This window comes from Propithecus coquereli, unplaced genomic scaffold, assembly GCF_000956105.1.
Source record: "Propithecus coquereli isolate 6110/MARCELLA unplaced genomic scaffold, Pcoq_1.0 Scaffold222, whole genome shotgun sequence".
In the NCBI taxonomy this organism is placed as follows: Eukaryota; Metazoa; Chordata; class Mammalia; order Primates; family Indriidae; genus Propithecus; species Propithecus coquereli.
Genome location: NW_012147412.1, coordinates 124,846 through 146,787, shown reverse-complemented (window position 1 = coordinate 146,787; position 21,942 = coordinate 124,846). Strand labels below are relative to the sequence as shown.

The 21,942-nt window shown below is 55.6% G+C and overlaps 1 protein-coding gene across 1 annotated transcript in view; it reads left to right on the top strand.

Annotated features, from left to right (window-relative positions):
• The window catches only part of PVRL1 (poliovirus receptor-related 1 (herpesvirus entry mediator C)), an 86,972-nt gene extending 72,652 nt beyond the window's left edge, over positions 1–14,320 (top strand). Inside the window, exons 6-8 of the mRNA XM_012644921.1 lie at positions 12,012–12,159; positions 13,617–13,692; positions 14,189–14,320. Coding sequence (XP_012500375.1) covers positions 12,012–12,159; positions 13,617–13,692; positions 14,189–14,320 — 356 coding nt within the window. The remainder of the gene's footprint in view (positions 1–12,011; positions 12,160–13,616; positions 13,693–14,188) is intronic.
• The last annotated feature ends 7,622 nt before the right edge of the window (positions 14,321–21,942 follow it).

Genomic DNA, 21,942 nt, shown 5'->3' with positions numbered 1-21,942 from the left:
TGAGTCCCAGGAGCCTAATGACAGTAAGAATTCCTTACACTGATATAATGTTTAGAAATTACAAAGTGACCCAAGATATTTTAACAGTAGCTAAGACCCACAATATCAGTAAGTACTAGGTACTGTTCAAAGTGCCTTACGATATTAAATCCCTGCCTCAGTCCTGGGAGGTGGGTATTATTATTATCACCATCCAGGCAGTCTGGCCCCAGACGCCATGCCACTAACCATTCCACCACCCTGCCCTCTGCCTGTCGAGTAGACTGTGAAGGACAGGGCCATGCCCTGGCCCAGGAGAGAGGGACCACACCAGCCTAAGTCCTGGGGGATCCCGGGGTCCAGACAAGTTTTAGTATACCCACAGAGTGGCAGGTGCCCCAGGCAGGGAAAAACCTGAGCTTGTGGGAACCACATTTGGTATCAAATGGAGTCGTCAAGGCAGGCAGGGCTTATGAGGAAAGAATTCCTGGAAAAGATGGTATGGGAGATGATTTTTTAAAACGGAAGTGATCTGGAATACACAGCACCTGGCAGGAGTGAAATTCTCCACGTAAATATTTATAGCAAGCATCAACTTGAACAGACCAGGCCCCTTGCACTGCAGGTAGGGGACCTGGGTGCCCTGTGGTCCTCATAGCCGCCAGGGGAGGCAAGTGAGAGGCAGGTCTGCCACTCTGATTAGCTGACGATTAACCCCAGGTTCAGGGATGTTCAATGTCTGCCCAAAGGCACACAGGTGGTGTGTCGTACACTCAGGATTGGGACCCAGGCCTTCTGACTCGAAGCCAAGGGGCTCTTCACACTGTACCGAACCTCCCATTAAAAAGAAACAAAACTCCGTCACGGCCCACAGTGTTCCGTTGGCTCATCACTTACTAAACGCATTGAACATACACAGTCCCATTGAAGCTGTGCTCTGGAATCGCAAAGCGTAGCCGAAACACGCACAGACGCTGGTAGACGGGCCCAGTTTGGGCCTGAGTTTAATCAAGTCTGTCTCTCATTAGCATGGCGATTTGGGGCAAGTAGTGTACAATGGAGACACTAATGTCGACCCCCAGGGCTCACGAGGGGCGAGTGCACAGGAAACACTCACTCCACGCCGCCCCCGGCCCCAGTCCAAATCAGTCCTCGTCCAGCTTCTCTCCCAAGAAGGACCCAGAGTCCAGCTGTCCCTGTTTCTCTTCTTGAGAATGTTTGCCGCTCAATTTCAAAGGGATAAACAAATTAATCCAAATCTTCTTTCTGAAGCATCCCAGGGTGCTGCCCATAGAACTTGCCAGAGCAAAACCTGCCACTCCTCATCACCTCCATCAGTATGTTGAGGTCTTCAAGTTCCCCAGATTTCTTGAGTATTCAGTGCCCCCAGGGTACTGGAGCTCATCCTGTCCCCCACCCCCTCAGAAAGCACACACCACCTTAGAACCAGGACTCCCGAGCAGGGTGGATTTGTGCCTTCCACCTCGGCAAGGCCAAGAGCAAGTCCATTCAATTTAATTGCGTTTATCATAAGCATTTACATACCTAAATCCCCTCTCATTTTAATTACTTCAGACCATGCTGAGGTTATCTCAATATATGCTCAATTCAGGGGATTTTCCAGTAAGACCTGAGGCCACGTAGTGGGGTCCTGGGATGACTGAGGGCGCCCTGCTCAGATGGACAGAGGGTTAGACCACAAACACCCCTCACTCCCAGGAAGACAGACAGCCCCTCAGCTTCTGGCTATTTGCTTTGGCAATTCCAAGCTTTTCGGGTCCCCTCCCCTCCCAGCCCCTCCTGGGTGCCAAGTCTGTCTTGCTAATGTGACTGTGTGAGGGGATGCCCCCGCTCTCCCTGCTGATGGCTCATTAACTCCGGAATCACCTCTGTCCACCTTCTAAGTGCCCTGCAAAGGTGGACATCCCCGGAAGAAGAGGGTAAATGGGCAGGCAAGAGGCAAATTGGTGGGGGTGGGCTCACCATGCTGGATTAACTAAGGAAAGAAATGTGGGTGCCCTGAAGTCCGAGCAGCTCTGCTTCAGCTGGGGCTCAGAATCCAAGTGTAAATCCCAGCAAGCTTAGTCACATCTTCTATGTGACTTTGGAAAAGCCACTTCGTTCTTGTGCCTCAGTTTTCTCATCTGTAGAATGGTAATATTAACCCATGCCCTGACCATTTCCTGGGATTTAGCGAAGATAATAGAATGCAAGTGAAAGCCCTTTGTAAACCATGAACTTTGGTGCCAATGTAAAAGATCATCATTCTGCAATGACCTTTCAAGGTCATTCCCCACCCCGGAGACCTAGAGATCCTGCTAGAATACCCCCAGTGGCAAGAAGCTCACTTCCTCCCGGGGTAGCCCAAGCTCGCTACAGGCAGCACTGACCTTCAGAGATTTCTAGTGAGTCTGTGGCTGGATGATATGTAAGGAGAAGAAATAGGTGCTCCGTGAACTCCACCATTCCTGTGTTTTCGTATTTTCTGTGTTTCTTATTTTCCTGGTTATACACTTCTTAAAAACTGCTCATCCAGGGAAGTCCTGGGGCTTGAGTGGATGAGGGTGTCCTTGAGCACCCAGCAAGACTGGGAGGGAGGGATAGGACCCCAAAATAGGGAGCGGGGGAGCTCAGAAGACAGGCTGTTTCTGAGACTTGGGGCAGTGTGTATGTTGGAGTGGGGAGAGGGGCAGCTAGTCTGCTGTTCCCTCCTCCCAGCCACCACTTACGCCCCCGCCCCAAATACAGGTTCCCTCTTCCTCCCCCACTCACCAGGCCAGCTCCAACCATGCCTGCTTTCAGCCCAACTCCCAGGTGCCCAGGGATTGTCTCAGCTGGCCTTGGGTTTGCATCGTTTTGACTCCACATGCTGTGGAGTAGGAGTCGGCCTTGACCAATCTAATGCTGTCTCTCAGGCCTTCCTACCCCCGGCCTCAGACCCGGGCCCCAGGAAGGCAAGCCACGGCGTCAGACCTCCTGCCAGCCTATAAGGGAGACCTTATAGGAATTCCCACCCTCAGGGAGAACAGAAGCTTCGTGGGTGTGGGGAGTCCCTGTGCAGGGGTTGGCAGCCGAGGGGAAAGGTGGCTGGAGAGACCTGGCATAGACCCAGACTCTCCCAAGGCCCTCCCTGCACAGGCAGCTTCCTGGGCCCCGCTCCAGTGACTTTAATGGGGTTGGGGAGGGGTCTGGGCAGGGACCCCCGGAACCTGGCTATTTATGGAGCTCCTCAGTGGACACTGACCCCAAGCCAGTGACGTTTGGTTTCTGCGGGGACAGTCTCAGGCCCTTTGCTCTTCCAGCTCTCCTGCTGGGTCCTGGACAGTGGCTCTAGGGGACTGCAGCCATGGGGGGTGATGAAGGAGGATCCTGCAGGTGCTGGAAGGATCCGGAGGCCATCTGCTAGCAGCCAGCCCATCACCACCATCCTGGGAAGTGGGAGAACCCACCACCACCAAGCTGTGCTTCTTAATACTAATACTATTAGAGCACTACTCCTGCCCCTGCCACTGCCATCTACAGAGGCCGCTCCGGGCCGGGTTCTCCACGTGCGTCACCTCACTTGTTTCTACCCTTTCTCTGTTTTACAGAGGAGAAAACTGAGGCTTGGCATGGGTCACACCGCTAGAAAGTGGGGAATCCGCCATCATTTTTCCCACTGCACTATGTGCCTTTTTGGATTTGGCGCTTCCTCCCCCACTTAAGGAAGCCTTTGAGAGGGGGAGATAGGGAGGAAAGAGTGAGGAGCTGGCAGAGGAGAGGGAAGAGGGCGCGCTGGGGGCGGGTGGGACCGGTGCGTGGCAGATAAATGTGTTCCCCATGCCCCCAGCCCGCCCCACCTGGCTGGGCAATTCCCTCACTCATCCTCCTCCCTCCAAGAGGGCTGGGGGTCAGAGCCCTGAGCAGCAGGGTCCCCAACAGCGAGATAGTCCCTCTCCCCCCAGGAATGTGCGTGAAATCCCAGTAACTCTCTCCAGCTGGGCCTGACCTTGGAGGGGGCTCAGAGTCAGCCCCACTCATGTTCCTTCTTCTTCCTGATGACAAGTCAAGGTGTGAAGGGCTGGGGGCGGGGGTGAGAAATAGGGGAGCTGGTGACATTGGGGAGATCATTCCAGATAGAGGGAACATCGTGGGCCAAGTGGAAAGTGACTGTCCTCAACTCCTCCCAAAGGTGGTCACAGTCTCACACATGCACGCGCGCGCACACACACACACACACACACACACACACACACACACACACACACGGATGCCCTGACCTCTCTTCCTGAGGCCTGCACGGGCTTAGAAAAGTTGGGGTGCATGGATCACAATGGTGACGGGACTAAGGAAAGCTCAAGGCAGGGGTGAGAGAGGCCGACAGGCAGGATTAGGACAGGAGCCCCAGCCCTGGCTGCCTGGTGGGTCTGCTACGGAGCAGAGACGTCGCTGTCCTACGAGAACTGACACTGACTAGGCACTGAGCATCTAGGCATTAACTATCTAGGCACTGACTATCTAGGCACTGAGCATCTAGGCACTGAGCATCTAGGCACTGAGCATCTAGGCACTGAGCATCTAGGCATTAACTATCTAGGCACTGAGTATCTAGGCACTGACTATCTAGGCACTGAGCATCTAGGCATTAACTATCTAGGCACTGAGCATCTAGGCACTGACCACTGACTATCTAGGCACTGAGCATCTAGGCACTGAGCATCTAGGCACTGTGCTAAGGGCTCTAACATGCGTTACTGCATTTATGCCTGACAACAATCCCATTGTTATTCCCATTTTACAGGTGAGGACACGGAGGCTCAGAGGGTTTAAGAGATTTGCCTAAGACTATGTAACTAAGAATGTGGCCAATTCAAGGTTGGACTGGCCTGTCTTCCTCTGCAGATGAACTGAGAGACAGAGGCAGCCAGGGGGCATGAAGACAGACCCCGGCCACACAGAGCACTGCACAGAGAGTCAGGGTGCCTGGATTCCCATCACACCTCCATCAGCAATGGGCTGTGTAACCTTGAGCCTTTCTCTAACCTTCTCTGAGCCTCCAATTACTCATCTGTCAGTAGAGGCAAAGGGTGGGGGTATCAAATGAAATCATTTAAGTAAAAGCACATGTAACATACAACTGATATTATGATAATGTGGCCACAGGTGTCATCTGGCCCAGAGTGCCAGCATGGGTGAAGATGCCAAGCTTCCAGTGAGGGCAGAAGTGCCAACATCATCACCACCATCAACACCACCACCATCACCACCATCAACACCACCACCATCACCACCATCAACACCACCACCATCACCACCATCACCATCATCGCCATCGTCAGCAGCTTCATCACCTTCATCAACAACTTCATCACCATCAGCAGTACCATTAATTTCCATTTATTAAATAGCTAATAACAAAATAGCAACCATTTATTACACATCGACTATGTGCCAGGCACTTTGCTAAGCACTTTGTATAATTTATGTCTGCTCCAGGTGAGCAGAATGGAAGTCAGGGCGAGGGGAAGAAGAGGGCAGGGCTCAGAGCCTAGGGCCTCCAGCCTCCATCCGGGAGGTCTGAAGAAGGCGACTACAAGGTGACCTCCACCTAAGTTCAGAACCAGAGCACATTCTGTGGCCAAAGAGAAAAGGCTTTTTGCACCAAGGGGCCCACCAGGGAAGACACAAGGCTGAAGCACAACTCAGTCCAGGCCAGAGGGAGTGACCAGGAGCCCAGCCAGGGGAGAGGCAGGCAGGAGGCTCAGGGCCAGCTCAAGGCCACCACAGGCTGTAGCCTAAGAGGAGGAGAGGGCAGGGGCCCAGCTGCACAGGCCAGGGAAAGAGCTCTGAGACTCCAGTCTCTGGGTGGGTTCTCTCACACCCTGGATCAGAGGAAAACACCTGAAAGAGTCCCCTCCTGTACGGGCTAAACTGGGGGAGGAGCAGGTATGTCCCCTCCCGGGCGAGGGGAGAGGAGATTGCCACATGCCCCAGGTGTGATGGGGCAGCAGCCAACCCAGCTCCGAGTCCTGGGGAGAAAGAATTGGAATGAGACAGAGACAGAGATGGAGAGAGCTGGAGCGAGCCAGGACATGCAGTAAGGCAGGCGCGGGTGGGACACAATGTGGGGCCTGGCTGGGAAGTTTGTGCAAGGCCTTGGTGGGGCAGGCTGGGGAGCTTAGTCTTGATGCCGAGGCCACAGGGATGCGGGGATGGCCATTGCTGGTCCCTGAGCATGGGACCAGCCCTGCAACATGCCAGCTCCAGCCTCCATGTTGCTCTGGCCTGTGCAGTCAGAACTTTCCCGTCCCTGGGGCCCAGGTCCTGCATTCTCACAGTTGGGCTTCAATGTAACAGTGAGATTCACGTGAGTCTTGGGGCCCTCCCAGCAGTGAGACTGCTGGGTTCTGCCCTCAGATCTTCCAGACAGAGGAGAGTTGGCCCAGAGCACCCTCCCTCCAGCCCTTGCCTTTGGCAACAGGAAAGAGGTCGGTCTTGCACACCTGGGCTGGATGAATAGCCAAGCGGACACTGACCCACGGGATGGGCCCTGGGCAGTAAAACCAGACCTTCCTTCAGCCAATCCTACCTCTGGGCACTAGGTCCAAACACCCAGCCTCTTCTGAGCTCCTGGCTCTCCAGAAACACCTGCTTGGCCTGCATCGGAGGAGACTAGCAGAGGGCAGAACAACCCACAGCAGCTTCCTGGGCAGAAGGGCCAAAGCGGCTGCCTTAAGGAGCTCTGGAGGAGAAGACCCCAAGAGAGCCCCGTCAGTCCAGCTCCTGAGAAAGGCAATGTCTCTGTCCCCAGGTAGGGGCAGCGGGAGAGAGGGCATTACCATGACCTATGGATGAAATCCAAACCTCTGAGCATGCTCTGCCCCCCACTGCCCCCAACCCCAGATTCCTGCCCTGTCTATCTCCCCTGGCACCCCATTTCTAAGCTTCAATACCTGGGACTTCCCTCATATAACCCACATTTCACACACGTGCTCCTGCAGCACCCCTCACTCTGCCTGCAATGTTCTTCTCTCTCCCTTTCTTCTCCTGGTGAACTCCTATTATGTTTTCAAAACCCTGCTCAGAAGGCCCCTCCTCTGTGAAGCCATGAACTCCCAGAGTTAACTCTCTTCTCTATACCTGCCTGGGCCTTGAGGAGACTTCTCTTGCAGCGTGAGTCACAAAACAGGTCATTTAGTTGTGTCCATGTATGACTCTTCCATTAGCCAGGAGATGAGAGCCTCAGCACCTGGCACAGTGCCTGGCACATAGAAGGTTCTAGGGACATGTTTGTCTAATGGAAGGAGGGGCAGTGGGAAGGGCAAGTGTGAAGCAGGATGCCTGGGTTCACCTTCTGCCCTGTGCTAGGCCTGGGGCACAGGAACACAAGGTCCAGCTGGGAGCTGGGTGGTAGCAAGACCAGGACTCAGACTTTGGCTGCGCAGGTGTGATCCAAGGCTGCTCACACTCTCTGACCGCAAGGCTCAGTGAAGCAGGCAGGTCTGGCTCCTGGAAGAGCAGAGAAGCCCCTGATGTCCCTGTCCTGCAGCTTCCCAGAAGGGGGCCCAGGTCTGGGTTCACCTCCTCACAGTGGATTTTACTTTCTCAGTTTGAGGGACGGGAAAACCAGATGTGCTGTCGCCACGTGTCAGGTGAGAGAACTGAGGCCCAGGGGTTAGGATCCCAGAGACAGGAGCAGCCAGGAGCGAGTTGGCCAGAGGCCATCCTGGGGCCTGAGAGAGGACAGAGCTCAGGCTGTCCCTAGAGAGAGGAGACCAGGCGCTCTGACATAACAGGACAAGAGGGACTTCAACAGTCCACCTGGACCCAGTCCAGCCATGGTGGTCCTCGCTGTGGGACTCTGGATGGTTGACTTGACCTCTCTGAGCCTGCTCAGGAGAACAAGGCGCACACGGCCAACCTCCCAGGATCATGGCAGGACTGGGCCCGGCACCGAGCCCAGCGTGCAGTAGGTCTCTCTGCGGGCCCCTTGCACACTCCCTCACACTGACTTCCTGCTCAGCCGGGCTGACTGCCTGCAGGTGACTGGGCCTGCCCTGAAGCCTGCGGAGCTGAGAGTAGGGGAACAGATTCGTCACGGTGTAACCAGAGAGTGTCTGGGGGCTCCATGCCAGGGCTCCCGCTGGGGCCAGCGCCAGGCCCCCTCCTCACAGCTGTCAAGGCGAGGCTCAGAGACAAAGCAACCGGGCTCCCCCCCCACTCGGGCGGGGCGTGGGTAGGGCCGCATCTGGTAAAGGATGAGACAGGGTGCCAGGTCCCTGCCGACTAAGGGATCAGGACTACTGAGAAGGCCCCGCAGCCTCAGGCAGAGTCACACACAGGCTTGGGCTCCAGTGCCCACGCTGCCACTGACCAGCTGGGTGACCTCGCGCAAATTACTTCACTTCTCTGAGCCTCGTTGTGCTCGTGAGGAGTAATGTTACCTAATTTTGCAGGCTTCATATGAGGATCACACAAATCCCAAATCAGCAACGGCCCCCAGCACAGTGCCTGGCATGCCACAGACGCAGGCCAGTTTCTCCTCCGTGTCTTTTCCTTGTCCGTTCCTTTTCTTGTCCCCATTTCTCATTTTCTCCCTGCCACTAGTATTTAACCCCCCAGGGTGGGACCCTCCAGGTGATCAGGCAGGGATCCGAGGCACCAAGGGAAGCTGCACTTAGATTTTGAGAGGGTGGGACGTGGAGAGAGGGCAATTTGGAGGGAACAAAATCAGAGTCACCCACTGTGGCCCTGGCTCGTTTGCCCCTGCCCACTGCATCCCACCTGCTTGGACCCTTGGTTTTGCTACTGCCCACGTTAGCGCATTCACGGGCTCCCTCGTCACATCCAGGCAGCCCTCCGTACCTGTGGGCTCTGCATGCGTGGATTCAACCAACTGCAGATCAAAAATATTCCCCCCAGAACTGGATGGTTGCGTCTGTACTGAATATGTACAGAATATTTTCTCGTCATTATTCTCCAAACAATACAGTATAACAACTATTTACATAGCATTTGCATTGTATTATTAGTGTTGTAAGGAATCCGGAGATGATTTAAAATATACAGCAGGATGTGCATAGGTTACATGCAACTCCGACACCATTTTATATCAGGGACTTGAGATCTGAGGATTTTGCTGTCCTGGCGGGGGTGGATGCTGGAGCCAATCCCCGACAGATTCCGAGGGATTACTGTACTTGTGTTTTCACTGTAAGGGTGACATGAGGCCTCCATAAGAAGAGCTGCCTCCCTCTCTTGCCAAAGTGGCCCCAGAGTCCGTGAGGGGCAATGGGCAAAGCCTCTGAGGGAGGTCCCCCAGAAGCAGGAGTTGAGGCAGCAGCTGAAATCCCAGCCCTCTGTCCTGAAACTGTCGCTCCCTCCTGCTCCGATCCCATGTGGGGCTGGCCGTGTGGGAGAGAAACCTGAACTCCGTGAGCCAGACATTGTGTATGTTCATTTCCCTACTGGTCCCCCCAGCCCAGCCCTTTGGAAATGCCAGCCTGCCTCAGCTGTGCTGAGAAGCAAAGGGGATATAGGTTTGGGTTGTGTCCAAACAGAATTCCTAGCATCCTGCACAGACATAGCTAAGGACACAAAGTGAGAGCTCCCCCTGCTGGAAGGTGAGATTCCAGAACTGCCCTCTGCACGTTCATTCCGCCAAACCTCCGTTCATTGACCACGCACCTACTGAGTGCTTCCTGCATACCAGGCACCGTGCAGGGGCTGGAGAGACAAGTCAGATGTGCACTCACAGTCTGTAGAAAAGACACCGAAAGAGGGTGCTGGGGAAGTCAAGAGGAAGACACCCATTCCAGCGGAGGAGGCAGGGAAGGCTCTCTAGAGGAAGCACATCCAGCTTAAACCTGCAGGACGGGCTGGCCTGGACAGAGGCAGGAAGAAAGAGAGTCCCCTGTAGAGAGAGCAGCTCCTACTAACACCTGAGACTGAAAGGAAGCAGGGACTCCCGGTATCCCCTAGGGGAATTGCAAGCGGTCCAGGCTGGCTGCAGCATGGCATTTCCTCCAGGAGCCAGGCCATGAAAGCCTTAAAAGCTTCAGCCCTTGAACACTTCGCTGGGGGCCAAGAGGTCTTAGAGGATTTTAAGTAGGGAGGTGCCCTGATCAGATCTGTAGGCTCGAGGGCAGAGAACAGTTTAGAGGGGACAGGACTGGAGGCAGAGGGGCTAGTTAGGCTGTGGCGGCAGTGCAGGTGATGCTGGTGGCTGGACCCAGAGGGGTGGCACTTTAGATAGGGAGGAGCCGCCATACCTGAGAGCTATTCGGGAGGTAGACATGAGCGGGATGAGAATCAGTGGTGTTCAGAGGCAGGGACTGTGCCTCACGCATCTCTGCGTCCCAGTGCGAGAGCAGTGCCTGGAACACAGCAGAGGCCCCATAAATGTTTGCTAAACCAAAGCGGGAGGCAGAAATGGAAGGTTGCAGGGGCAGAGCAGAAAGGCGTGAGGAAAAAGAAGAGAGAACGTGGAAGAAAGCTACGGTGGGTACCAGGGTGCCAAGGTTTAGAGAAAAGGGGACAAGCTTTGTTTAACTGATTGCAACATCCAAGCCCAAGAGCTGTGCAAAATGAGAAAGATGAGAAACATGACGCTGGGGCAGAGGGTCCTAGGAGGAGCCTGGGATTTCTGGGTCCCTGTGATAGACACGCACAGGGCCCAGCCCCTGGAGCCCACGACTCTCACACAAGCCTGCCCCTCCCGGCCAAACTGCCTGCCCAAGGGGGTCACAGCCCACCAGCAATGGATGGATGGCTGCTGGGGCCAGAGCCTTTGCAGAGAGAGCTGTCGCCGATTATCAGAGGCTAGCGCCAGAGAGTAGCTGCGTAGTCGCTTGGAGCCAGGGTGGTGCTGAGGTCTCTGCCAGATACCTGGCACTGGGATGGAGAAGAGAGAGAGAGAAAGAGAGAGGCAGGTGCTTGTCAATTCCACTTTAGGAAAATTGGCTCCATGATGTTTATTGCAAACTGCAATTTAGCATCTCTATTCAGGTGCTCTGCTTTTAATTATATATAATATGGTGGTGGGGAGGAAGGAGAGAAAGGAGTCTACAGTGTATGATTTTTCTCCTCAATCGAGTCCCCTCTGGGTGTTGTAAAGGTCAAAGGTGAGAAATGGAGCCCAGCAGAGGGAGGGACACAAAGGACCAGCTGTGGCTTCACAGCCAAGCCTGACAGCCAGAGAGCAGCAAATACCCCTGGCCACACGCTCAATGTCAGCTGCCTCATGGTCTTCAGGGACGCACTGGTGGCTCCAGCTCAGCCTGAGAAACATTGCAGCACACTGAAGCAATCCTCCAAGGCCCTTTTCTTTCTGAGGCCCAGAGAGGTTGAGTAACTTGTCCCACCACAAAGCAGGTTGAGAGGGGCTGCTAGACACCCCAGCCCTGCTTCCCTCCCGTGGGGCAATGGCCAGGTGGGTCCAGACAGAGGCTGGCTCAGCCCCCTTGCCTTAGACCACAGCCCTCTGGGTTTTGCAGCCTCTCTGTACGGGACTTAGTTTCCCTGAGAGGAGCCCCCAGGCGCCCCCTCCCCATCCAGGCTCACAGCTCCCGTCTTCCCGTCAGGGTCCTCACCCTCTCTCCAGAGCTGGGAGGGCAAAGCTCCAATTAGTTCATTTGCTTGTTTAATTGGGTAGGGAGGGGGAGGAAATTAAACTGCTCAATAGGAATCTTCCCTGCAGGGCCAGAAACAGAATGAGAGGGTGGAGACGCCATCTCTGAGCACCCTCCCCCTGCCCCGGGTCTCCCCTCCCCAGCACACCCCTGTGCCCTAGATCCCACCATCAGAGCAGGGTCTAGGGTTGCAGGGTCCTGAGGACCTAGAGGATGAGGTTCTCTCCCACCCTGGCTGGGACAGCCCCTCCTAGAACAGGAGCACAGGTGTGGGGCGGGGGTGGGCAGGGGTGTTGAAGGCCAAGTACTGCCTCAATGGTCCGATTTTCTCACTCTTTTACCCTCCTGACTCTCCCTGGCTTACTTGAGTCTGTCTGTCTGTCTGTCCATCTCTCTCTGATTCTCTTTGTCTCTTGGTTCCAGAAAAGCCTGTCCCCCAGGGAGTCCCAGGAAACGCGGCCAGGCTCCTGGGGGGCGCCGTGGCTGTGGTCCTCATTCTTGGCGTGGCACTTGCTGTCTTCTTTCTATATCGCCGGCAGCAGAAGGGCCAGCTGGGGACAGATGGTGATGGGTGAGTGTTGACAAGCCTCTGCCCACCCCAACTCTCCCTTCTCTGCTCCTGCCGCCCAGCCACATGGCTTCCCAGACACACTGAAGCACCGGAACTTGTGAGAGCTCAGGGCCTTCTGAGGGCTGCCCCACCCCCACCTGTGGGGAGAGGGGCATTAACCCTTTGTGGGGAAGAGCTAGCCCTCAAGGGTGCTGTGCGCCAGGCACTGCCCCCCGTGTTCACACTGCCAGAAAGATACACTGAGCCTCACAACAGTTCCCAGGGGCAGGTGCACCATTGGAATCTGCAATTTACAGATGAGGAAACTGAGGCATGGAGAGGTTAAATAACTTGCACAAGTTTACTTTCTCCCAGCCGCTGACAAGGGTGAGGGCAGGCCCAGCGCCGGGGCAGTGAGTGAGGCACAAAGTTTATGGGAGTGCGAAAAATCTCAGCCCTCACGATAAATAATATTTTAATGCAATATTTTAAAAAATCAAAATGAATTCAAAAAATCCATGATAAACAAAATATTAACATTTTAAATAAAGACGGGATTAGAATTACTGATTTTTCCCTGTTGCCTCAGGTTCAGCATGCCACTATTACCGATCCTGTCTTTACTTCACATGTTGATATTTTGTTCAGTATGGATTTTTGCATTAATTTTCATCTCAAAAATATTGCATTAAATATTATTTATCGTGATGGCTGAGGTTTTTGGCACCCCCATACTTTGGATCCGGGGCCTCCCTCCCCTGGCCCTGGGTGAGGGCCCACTGGGCATCTTTTGGATTTCCCACAGTTTTTTTTTTTTTTTTTGAGACAGAGTCTCACTCTGTTGCCCGGGCTAGAGTGCCATGGGGTCAGCCTAGCTCACAGCAACCTCAAACTCCTGGACTCAAGCGATCCTCCTGCCTCAAGCGATCCTCCTGCCTCAGCTTCCCGGGTAGCTGGGACTACAGGCACGCGCCACCATGCCCGGCTAATTTTTTCTATATATTTTTAGTTGTCCAATTAATTTCTTTCTATTTTTGGTAGAGACGGGGTCTCGCTCTTGCTCAGGCTGGTTTCGAACTCCTGAGCTCAAACAATCTGCCCGCCTCGGCCTCCCAGAGAGCTAGGATTACAGGCGTGAGCCACCGCACCCGGCCTCCCACAGTTTTTTGAGCTGGAAAACCTGAGATTCACATGGTTCCAGTACCCAGGCTGGAGGGAGGGACAAGAGGGACGGGACAGGCTGGGCACAGAGGCAGAGACACCTGGGAAAGGTGGGCGGGGCACTCAGCCTCTAACCACTCCGCTGAGTCACCACATCCCAGGCTCTGGCCACCCAGGAGGCTGCCCAGGAGCAGAGCCCTGCGGCCCATCGTTGAGAGTGAGGCTCAGGGACCTGTCACTGTCAGGTGGCCTGGCCAGGGCAGAGACCACCCCAAGCAAGCCCCTGTACTGAGCTCACCTTCATCCTGTTCCCCCAGGACCGACTTAACCCCCTCCCAGAAGCTGGAGCCGCCTCCCAGCAGGCAGAGCTACCTTGCACCTGAGGACATCCAGGTGGGCCTGGAGCAGCAGAGAACAAGGTCCCTAGACTGGGGGAAGGGGAGAAAAATGGGATTTGGGCTCAGGGAGGGAGCTCAACCTTAAGGCGGAGCCAGCACTCCTCCATGGGCCGGTTTCCGCAAGGCCAGGCCCAGGCTAGAGGCCACGGTCCAGGTCTTCCCTCCGTCCCCACCCTGAGAGATAACAAACTAGGACCCTCCCCACCCCAGGCCCCCCAGGGGAACCTCTTCCTCCACCTCTCAGCCCATTCATTCATTACAAAATATTTGCTGGGCACTGACAGGGTGCCTGGCCCTGTGCTGGTAGAGTCAGCGCAGCTGAGGTCTCAGGATGCACGTGTGTCCTCCCAGGTAGCCACCAGTGTGGCAGATGCCAGGATGGGGGTGCATGGAATCGAGGAGGGGACTCCCAGTCAAACTGGGGGTCCAAGGGGCCTCCCAGAGCAGGGGCACAAAAAAGCATGTGCAGCACTCACCTCCTTCTCTTCCAGATTCTCCACCTGGAGGCAGGGAGGCTGCGGCAGGAAGAGGAGGAGCTGCAGAAGCTGTCCCTGCAGCCCCCCTACTATGATCTGGGGATCTCCCCCTCCTATCACCCCTTGGTAAGGACGACTGAACCTTAAGGACAGTGTCCCCAGCCAAGCTCCACCCGGCTTGGCCAGGAGCCCAGCTGCCTTAGAGGGAAAGAGGACAAAGGAGGCTGAGGAGGGCAGGGTGGCACTGGGAGCCCACCCCAGGGGGAGCCTCAGCCCCTCAGGGCTGCCCACTGCGGGCACGCTGGGCAGACCAGCTCGGGAGAGTGGGATTTCCCATGAGGCTGGCCCCAGGCTGATGCGGAGCTCTCCATCCCCTAAGCCCTGTCCCCAGCTCTGTACCCTGCACCCCAGTCCACTGTCCTGCCAACGACCACCAGAAAGCCAGCCCTCCTCTCGGCCCCTCTGCCAGCCGCTCAGAGGGCCAGCGGCCACTTGACTGGCTGCCACCTTTGCCCACAGCCTGCTCCTTTCAACAGACTCTGGGGCTAGGGGCGGTACCCGTACAGTGCCAGCCCAGAGGCCCAGGCCAGACCACCTGGGCCCAAAGATAACACACAGTCTCCTGGCACTGGTGGGAGAACCAGGCCTTTGTCTCCACAGCGCAGCCATCCTCCCTCTTGGCTGGAAGTGCCAATGTGAACCCATCTTAAGGTGCCAAATCCTGCCCCCAGGGAGATAGCATTCCATTCCCAGGGTGCTGAGCCCAGAGGCCAGCTCAGCCCCCACCTAATGATGCTATGCAAGGGCAAAAGACCACCGACCATTTGTTGTTCCTCAGCCAACTTATGTAGACACAAGGACCATTCCTCAAACAGCTGCTGGGCAACCCTTGTGTCATTGTCCTTCCCATCCGAGTGTGCGCCCTACATCCCAGTCTGCGCTGCACAGCCCTGCCAGTTCCAACAGAAGGGATCACAGTGGCAGTGCGGAGTGCTTGCTGTGTGCCAGGCACCTTGCGAGTCGCTTTCCAGACATTTTTCTGTTTAATCTCCTAGCAATCTATGTGATAAGTCTTATTGTTGCCCCATTTTATAGAGGAGGAAACTGAGGCTCGGTGAACTTAAGAGATGTCTTAGTGCATTCTGTGCTGCTATAACAACATACTTGAGACTGAGTAATTTATAAAGAACAGAGACTGATTTTTACAGAGCTGGAGGCCGGGAAGTCTGAGGTCGAGGAGCCTGAATCCGGCAAGGGCCTTCTTGCTGCATTGACCCATGGGGGAAGGTGGGAGGGCAAGAGAGCAGGCTCTGAGAGCGAGAGAGCAAGAGGGGCCACACTCGCTTTCATAACAAGCTCACTCTCTCCATCACTAACCCACTCCCTTAATGACATTCACCCATTCATGGGGGCAGAGCCCTCATGACCTGATCATCTCTGATTAGGCCCCACCTCCCGACACTGTTGCATCAAGGATTAAGTTTCCAACACACGAGCTTTAGGGGACACATTCAAACCATAGCAAGATCACCCAGTGCGTAGCTGGGGGTAGCGTAATTAGGACCCTGGGTGCTCTGGCTCCCAAGGCCAGGCCCTTAGCAGGAAGCAGCCACCAAGACCACCAGATGTGTGGGGAGGGCACCTGAGGACAAAGGAGCCTGGGCAGGGCTTGAAGAGCCTCAGGGCAGCTCGGCTCAGCTAATGCGAAGCCCTCTGCAGACCTGGGCCTCCTGTGTGCTGCTGCCTGGCTGCCCCACAGCTCCCGGAGCCCAGAGGGCAGGTGAGGTAGCCCTGAGAGCTTGAGTTCAGAGTCCTGAGTTGGAGGTCATGGTGCCACTTTGGGCCCCACGACAAGCACCAAGCAGGGCGGGAACCTCCCACCTGGAGAGCCTCACCTCACCACCCCACCCCAGGACAGAGAGAGAACACTACTCCAGGCCTGAACGTGGGTGAGGCAGGACGGAATGGGGAGCCCCGGAATCTCCGGAAAATAGGAAGCCATGCCCCACGCAGTGTTCTCTGAATCAGCCTTCTCCTTCAGTGTTGTCCTCAGCAGTCGCCAGCCTCACTTGTCTGAGCCGTGGTGTAAGGAGGGGTGGAGGAGTGGGGCCTGAGGCACAAGGGAGAAGTAAGATGATGGAAGTTAGCAATCTGGAAAGTCATGGAAGACTCCGGCAGGATCCCCCATAGAGTGGCCCAGGCTCGGCGTGAAGAAGGCCGTGATGTAAGAGAACAGCTGCAGCCGGCCCTAATCCCCACTAACGACTTCTCAATCTTGCTCTCCGACTGCTGCCCCCTCGGCCTGGCATGCACAGCCCTCCCTGGGGACACCGAAGGAGCAGGCCAAGCCTGGCAGCTCCAGCTCAAGGACAGCACCCACCACCTTGGCCCCTCCCCCTGCACACTCCTCCCGTCATCCCGGCCTCAGCCCCAGCCCATGGCTCTGACCCACCCTCTCTCCTAAAGGCCTTCCCTCCCGGACTCTGCTTGTGTGGGATCAACAGGATCCCCTGATGCGCTTATCCAATCAGACAGAGTGAGCTCCTCTACCCACCAGCCATGGGCAGAAGGGGCTAGGCGAAGGCCCAGGAGAGCATCCGCACCCTGTGTCCTGAGCCCGGGGACCGTGTGATTAGGGCATCAGTGGAGAGTTGCTCACAAGAATGGCCTCTGGGGTGGCATACGGAGGGGAAGGGAAACTCTGGCATCCTGGGGAGGCTCTGTTGTTGCCAAGAAAAGTGTAATTCCTTTTGGCTTACAGAGAAATTACAGGGCCAGGAAAGGATTTATCCCCAGTACTCGGGTTTGTTGGCGGTGCAGCATGTATACAAGTCACATTATTGATGTTGTCATCAATTCTCCTTCCCAACAAGTCGTGAGCGGGAGCCAGGCAGAGCATGCACTGTTCGCTGAGGCGGGGGAGTGGGGGGAATGGGTGGGAAGGCTGCAGGGAGCCCGAGGGGGAAGAAACTTGAGGCTCATCCAAGCTTGGCAGCCCCAGCCTGGTGGGCCCAGACCCCTCTGTGCGGACCAGGTCCACGCTGCATATACACCCAAGGGTGCTCACCCCCCTCAACTTCTGCCAAGACTCCTGGGCTAGGAGTCCACTCAGGTGGCGGGTACCACTGGGAGAGCTGGGTGGATCTAGGCTAGGCTAGGTCTAGGCTAGGTTCTGGGGAGGACTTCCAGAGGATCCAAAGTCAACATCTAGAAGAGTAGAGGCGACACTGCCTGACTTTAAGAAGAGCTTCCATCTCCTCAGTCTTGAGTACAGACAGCCCAGGCTAGGAGCAGAGGGCTGGACACAATGCCTTCGGAGGGATGGGCTTCTGAAGCCATTATGTCTGTTCAAGTCTCCCAAGAAGCAGCCGCCAAGGTGAGATTGGACATGGGAGAGTCAATAGGGAAGGAGCAGGAGAAGGCAGGGAGAGGCTTCAGACCACAATGCTGATCCGCTTCCCTTGAAAGGACAGGGAAGGAAGGAGGGTGAGCAGCAAGTCTCAGGGGGGCAGCGCAGCATGGCCAGGCAGTGCACCATCCTCGGGCCATCGCTGCCATTAGAGGACTTCTGCATCCCACAGGCATGGGCCTGCACCAGATGCCTGTCTATTCAGTCATTGGCTGGGAGCAGTCCAGGGGAAGCGTGGTCTCAGCACAACACTGGGTGGGTCCAGAGGGGCAGCAGGCAGGGCTGCAGCCAGCCACACTCCCGCAGCTGAGACTCAAGCCACACAGGTCCACGGCTGCCACAGTCCACTGTGCACCGAGGTCTGCCAGCCCATCCAGGTACAGGGAGCAGCTCCTCCGTGATCAATGGACCTCTCTTCCTGAGGCATGCACCTCTGCTGCTACAGTAGATCTTAGGGCCACACTGCATTCATCCTCTCCTTTCCATATCCATTCCCAGCTCCCCTCACTCAGCTATCTCCCCAGAAGCCTTGGTGGCTAACCTGGTGGTGTGACCCAAACCTTCATTTGCAAGGGCTCTGAGTCCTTGACAAGCATACCCTTCTCAGGCCAGGGTTGCTGCATGTGTGCATTCGCCCAAGCAGGCCAAGTATGGGTTGTACCCGTATTCCTCCCTGGCCCTGTGGTGCAGCAGCAACCTGACCTCCTTCTGCTGATTGGGGCCAACATGCAACTACTCTTCTTCCACACCTGGAGTCCAGGTGCCCAGCAGCCACCCTAGCTATAGTCCAGTGGGACCCTCTACCCTGCAGAGCCTGAAGTTGTGGGGATGGGAGTAGAAAATTCCCGCACTGGGTCACTGGGAGTGATGGTTAAGGGGTCACTCCTGCTTTCATCCTTGGGTTCCTAGACCCATGTATTCTTCCTGTTGAGGACAGAGCATCACATAGACACATTTCAGAGTATTACCACTGCGGCCAGCATTTAGAAGAATGTTCCAGCAGCTGCAATCGGGGGTATCACTGGACCAAGCCTATGGGTAGTGGACTGTCTTAGTCCAGTAGGGCTGCTATAACAAAATACCATAAACGGGGTCATTTATAAATAAGAAAAATTTATTTCTTGCAATTACAGAGGCTGGGGAGCTCAAGATCAAGGCGCTGGCATGTTCAGTGTCTGGGGAGGGCACCCCTCTCTGGTTCATAGACGGCGCCTTCTCTCTGTCCTCAAATGGTGTAAGGCACATGAGCTCTCTGGGGCCTATTTTATAAGAGCGCTAATCCCATCCACCTCCCAAAGGCTTCACCTCCTAATACTGTAGCCTTGGGGATTAGGATTTCTACATCTGAATTTGAGGGGAAGGGACACCAATAGACCACAGCAATGGTCATCATTCCCTAGGGTCAGTCTGGTTTCTGCAGGGGCCGGATTGATTAATTTAATGGAGGTTAGACAGGGACCACCCCTCCTTGCATCCTGTAGGCCTCTAATGATGGCAGTAATCTCGGCCATTCTCTGTACCCTGAGTACACTATCACTTTTGAATTACTCTCTTGGCTGGTGGGGGCAGTTTCAGAGGTTTCCACCTGGCTCTTACCCCATGGACCCAATGTGGGGTCAGTATGTCAATTCTGTGCTTGTGTGCTGGGGAAGCGCCATGCCCCTAGCAGCGAATTTGCCCTCTTCCTCCGGGGTCCTTGCAGAGTGTTGAACCCCATGTCCTGAGGAAGTGTCTCCAATGAATTCTTGCTTATCCAGCCTTTGTTCTGGCCTCCTGGATGAGGAACCCTCCATATGCGACCTGGGAGTGCTCACCAGGCTTCTGCTGGTTCATGCTGGCTGATTCCTGCCACTCCTGGCTCACGGGCATGCAACCTCTCCTCCTTGATCAGGCCCAGTGGGTCCCCAGCTAGGTCGTGCTGGGCTTTAACCCCATTATCAGCCTGCAGCCAGGAACAGAGATGGAGGCAGCCCCAGGGGCAGCAGGGGGCTCTGCAGTGTCTTCCGATGTGGGTGGGACCAGTTCTTAATAGGGAAGGGTGGGCCACCTGCTCAGGGATCTTCAGCCACTCATCCCCAGCTCAGTTGCAGGGACCCAAGTTTCCCAAGCAGGGCCCTCACTGAGCACAGCAGACCTGCCATGGCTGAGCGCCCTGGGCTCTTCGATTCTTACTCTCAGATCCTGCATCTGCTCCTCAGCTCTGTCCACTCTCCTATCACAGGCCATGGGACTTCTGGAAGCAGCCGAAGAGGGTCTCTGGCTCTCGCATTGAGCCTTTAACTGCTGACAGCCCTTGGCTTCTCATGATCACACATCTATGCCAATATGACTTCGGAATAACCAGCCAACTCTGCTGCCCTTGCAGGCCTTGCTCCCTGCGTATCTTTCAAGTGCCTAAGCACCGCACCAGCAAGAGTGCTCCCTTTCCTCAGGACGTCCTCCCAGGTCACCGCCGCTGAATTCTTCAGCAACCAGGCTACCGCTTTGCACCAGGGACACTCTTGCCCTACTTTCCACTCAGGGTGGGGTCCTCCTCACCAGCAGGCAGTGAGAAAGTGAGGCCCAAATCTCCCTTTTACCTTTATCCACCTGTTTTCTTGGGCTTTTCCTGGCATCACGCAGCAGAAGTTGCAGGTCACTGCTCTCTGTCCGCCTTTGAGACAGATTCTATGATGATTAAAGGCAAAGTGCCCAGCATGCCCTGGGCAGCCCCACATCCTTGGAATGTTCATCCTACAGAATGAACTGGAGAACTTTCCTCCACCTGTCTGGATGAGATGTTCCCAAACCACCTTCTGCCGTCAGCCCAGGCTTCCCTGGGGGTCAGAGCCAAGGTTGCTCCATACCAACGGCTCTCAGTTGGGAAGGGCCTGCACAGAGAAGTTATCTGGACACTGGCAGTCTCTCAGCAGACATCCTCAGCTGGAGCCTATAGAGTCTGGGCAACCCCAGGACACCCCCAGCCTCCCATCCACCTAAGGCACCTGTCCCTAGGTATGCTCCTGATGATGGAAAGGACAAGAGGTGGGACCCCCTTCAGTCCTACCACACTACTGGTGTACAGAATGAGGACACAGTCAATGCAGGCATCTTCTGCCTCCGCTGGGAGGTCTTCACACCATCCCTGAGTGGCAGCCACCCTTCCCACCCATGGGACCCCCTGCAGTGCAGGCAAAGCCTCTATCAGGGACAAGGCACATCTGGGCTGTCTCCCGGAGGACTTTCATGCCAGCAGCTCCCACTTGCACAATGCGCTGCCTGCTCGCCCCCACCTCCCACCCCTCAGTCACGCTCATAGGCCCTCCAGCTTACAGGTTGGGTCCCAGACCTCCTGTCTGTCCAATCCCCTTCCCCTTCCTTCTGTCCAGGGCTTCCTATATCCCCAACCTCCTCCCCAGGCTCCTTCCTTCTGGAAAGGAGGTGTCTCCTCCACCCCCACGCCAGGTAGTCTCTGGAAGCAGAGGGCTAAGGGAGGAGAAGGTGTCAGGGTGTGACTCTCACATGAGAAATCAGGAGCTAATTGCACTAATTTTAACTCTGCCACGTGTCCCTGCCTGCGGTCATCGATGGGCATGAGATGGGCGTTGCTGGAAGGCAGTTGAAATCAGGACACTGGGCCTTCCCTGCTGCCCAGACAGCCCAGCCAAGGGGAGGAGAGTGGGCAGCAGCCCAGGTCACGGAGGTCCCCCTCCAATAGTGTGTAGCCCTCTTCCTGCCCAGGGAGAGCCCTCCTCTCCCTCAGGCCCTGCTCTGCGGACAGATCCGTCTGCCTGAACATCAACATTGCGCACGGAGCTGAGGAGGAGGAGGCTGTGAGGGAAGATCCAGAGATAAGAGCTGGCAGGGCCTCTGGGATCCTCAAGCCACTCTCCCATTTTGCAGAAGGGGAAACCAAGGGCCTGGGAGGGAGAGGGGCTCGGTATGACCACACCTCGAGTAGAGCCGGCTCCCAGCAGTGGCAGGGTGGGCCTCTGCCTTTCAACTGCCCGGCAGCCCCTGCTCTCGGAGCACACTTGTTCTAATAATTTCCAAATCAAACTGGGAGTCAAAGTACTGCAGTCCCACCGAACAGAACGGGGCTGGGAGTCGGAGCCCTGGGTTCTAAGGATAGCGATAGTGCTCACAAGTTTTACTTCTCCACTTTACAAAAGAAAACTAGGCTCAGATGTGTTGAACCTGCCTAGCAAGCCACAGCAAGTGGCCCAGGTAAAATTCAAAGCCAGGCCCTCTGACTCCAAGTTCCATTGTGTGCCACCAATGCTGCGCTAGACACTTGCCTAAGACCCGGGGCACGACCTGTCCCCTCTACAGGCCTCTTTCTTGTGCAAAATGAGAGGGTTAGCATAAACAGTCTCTTAGA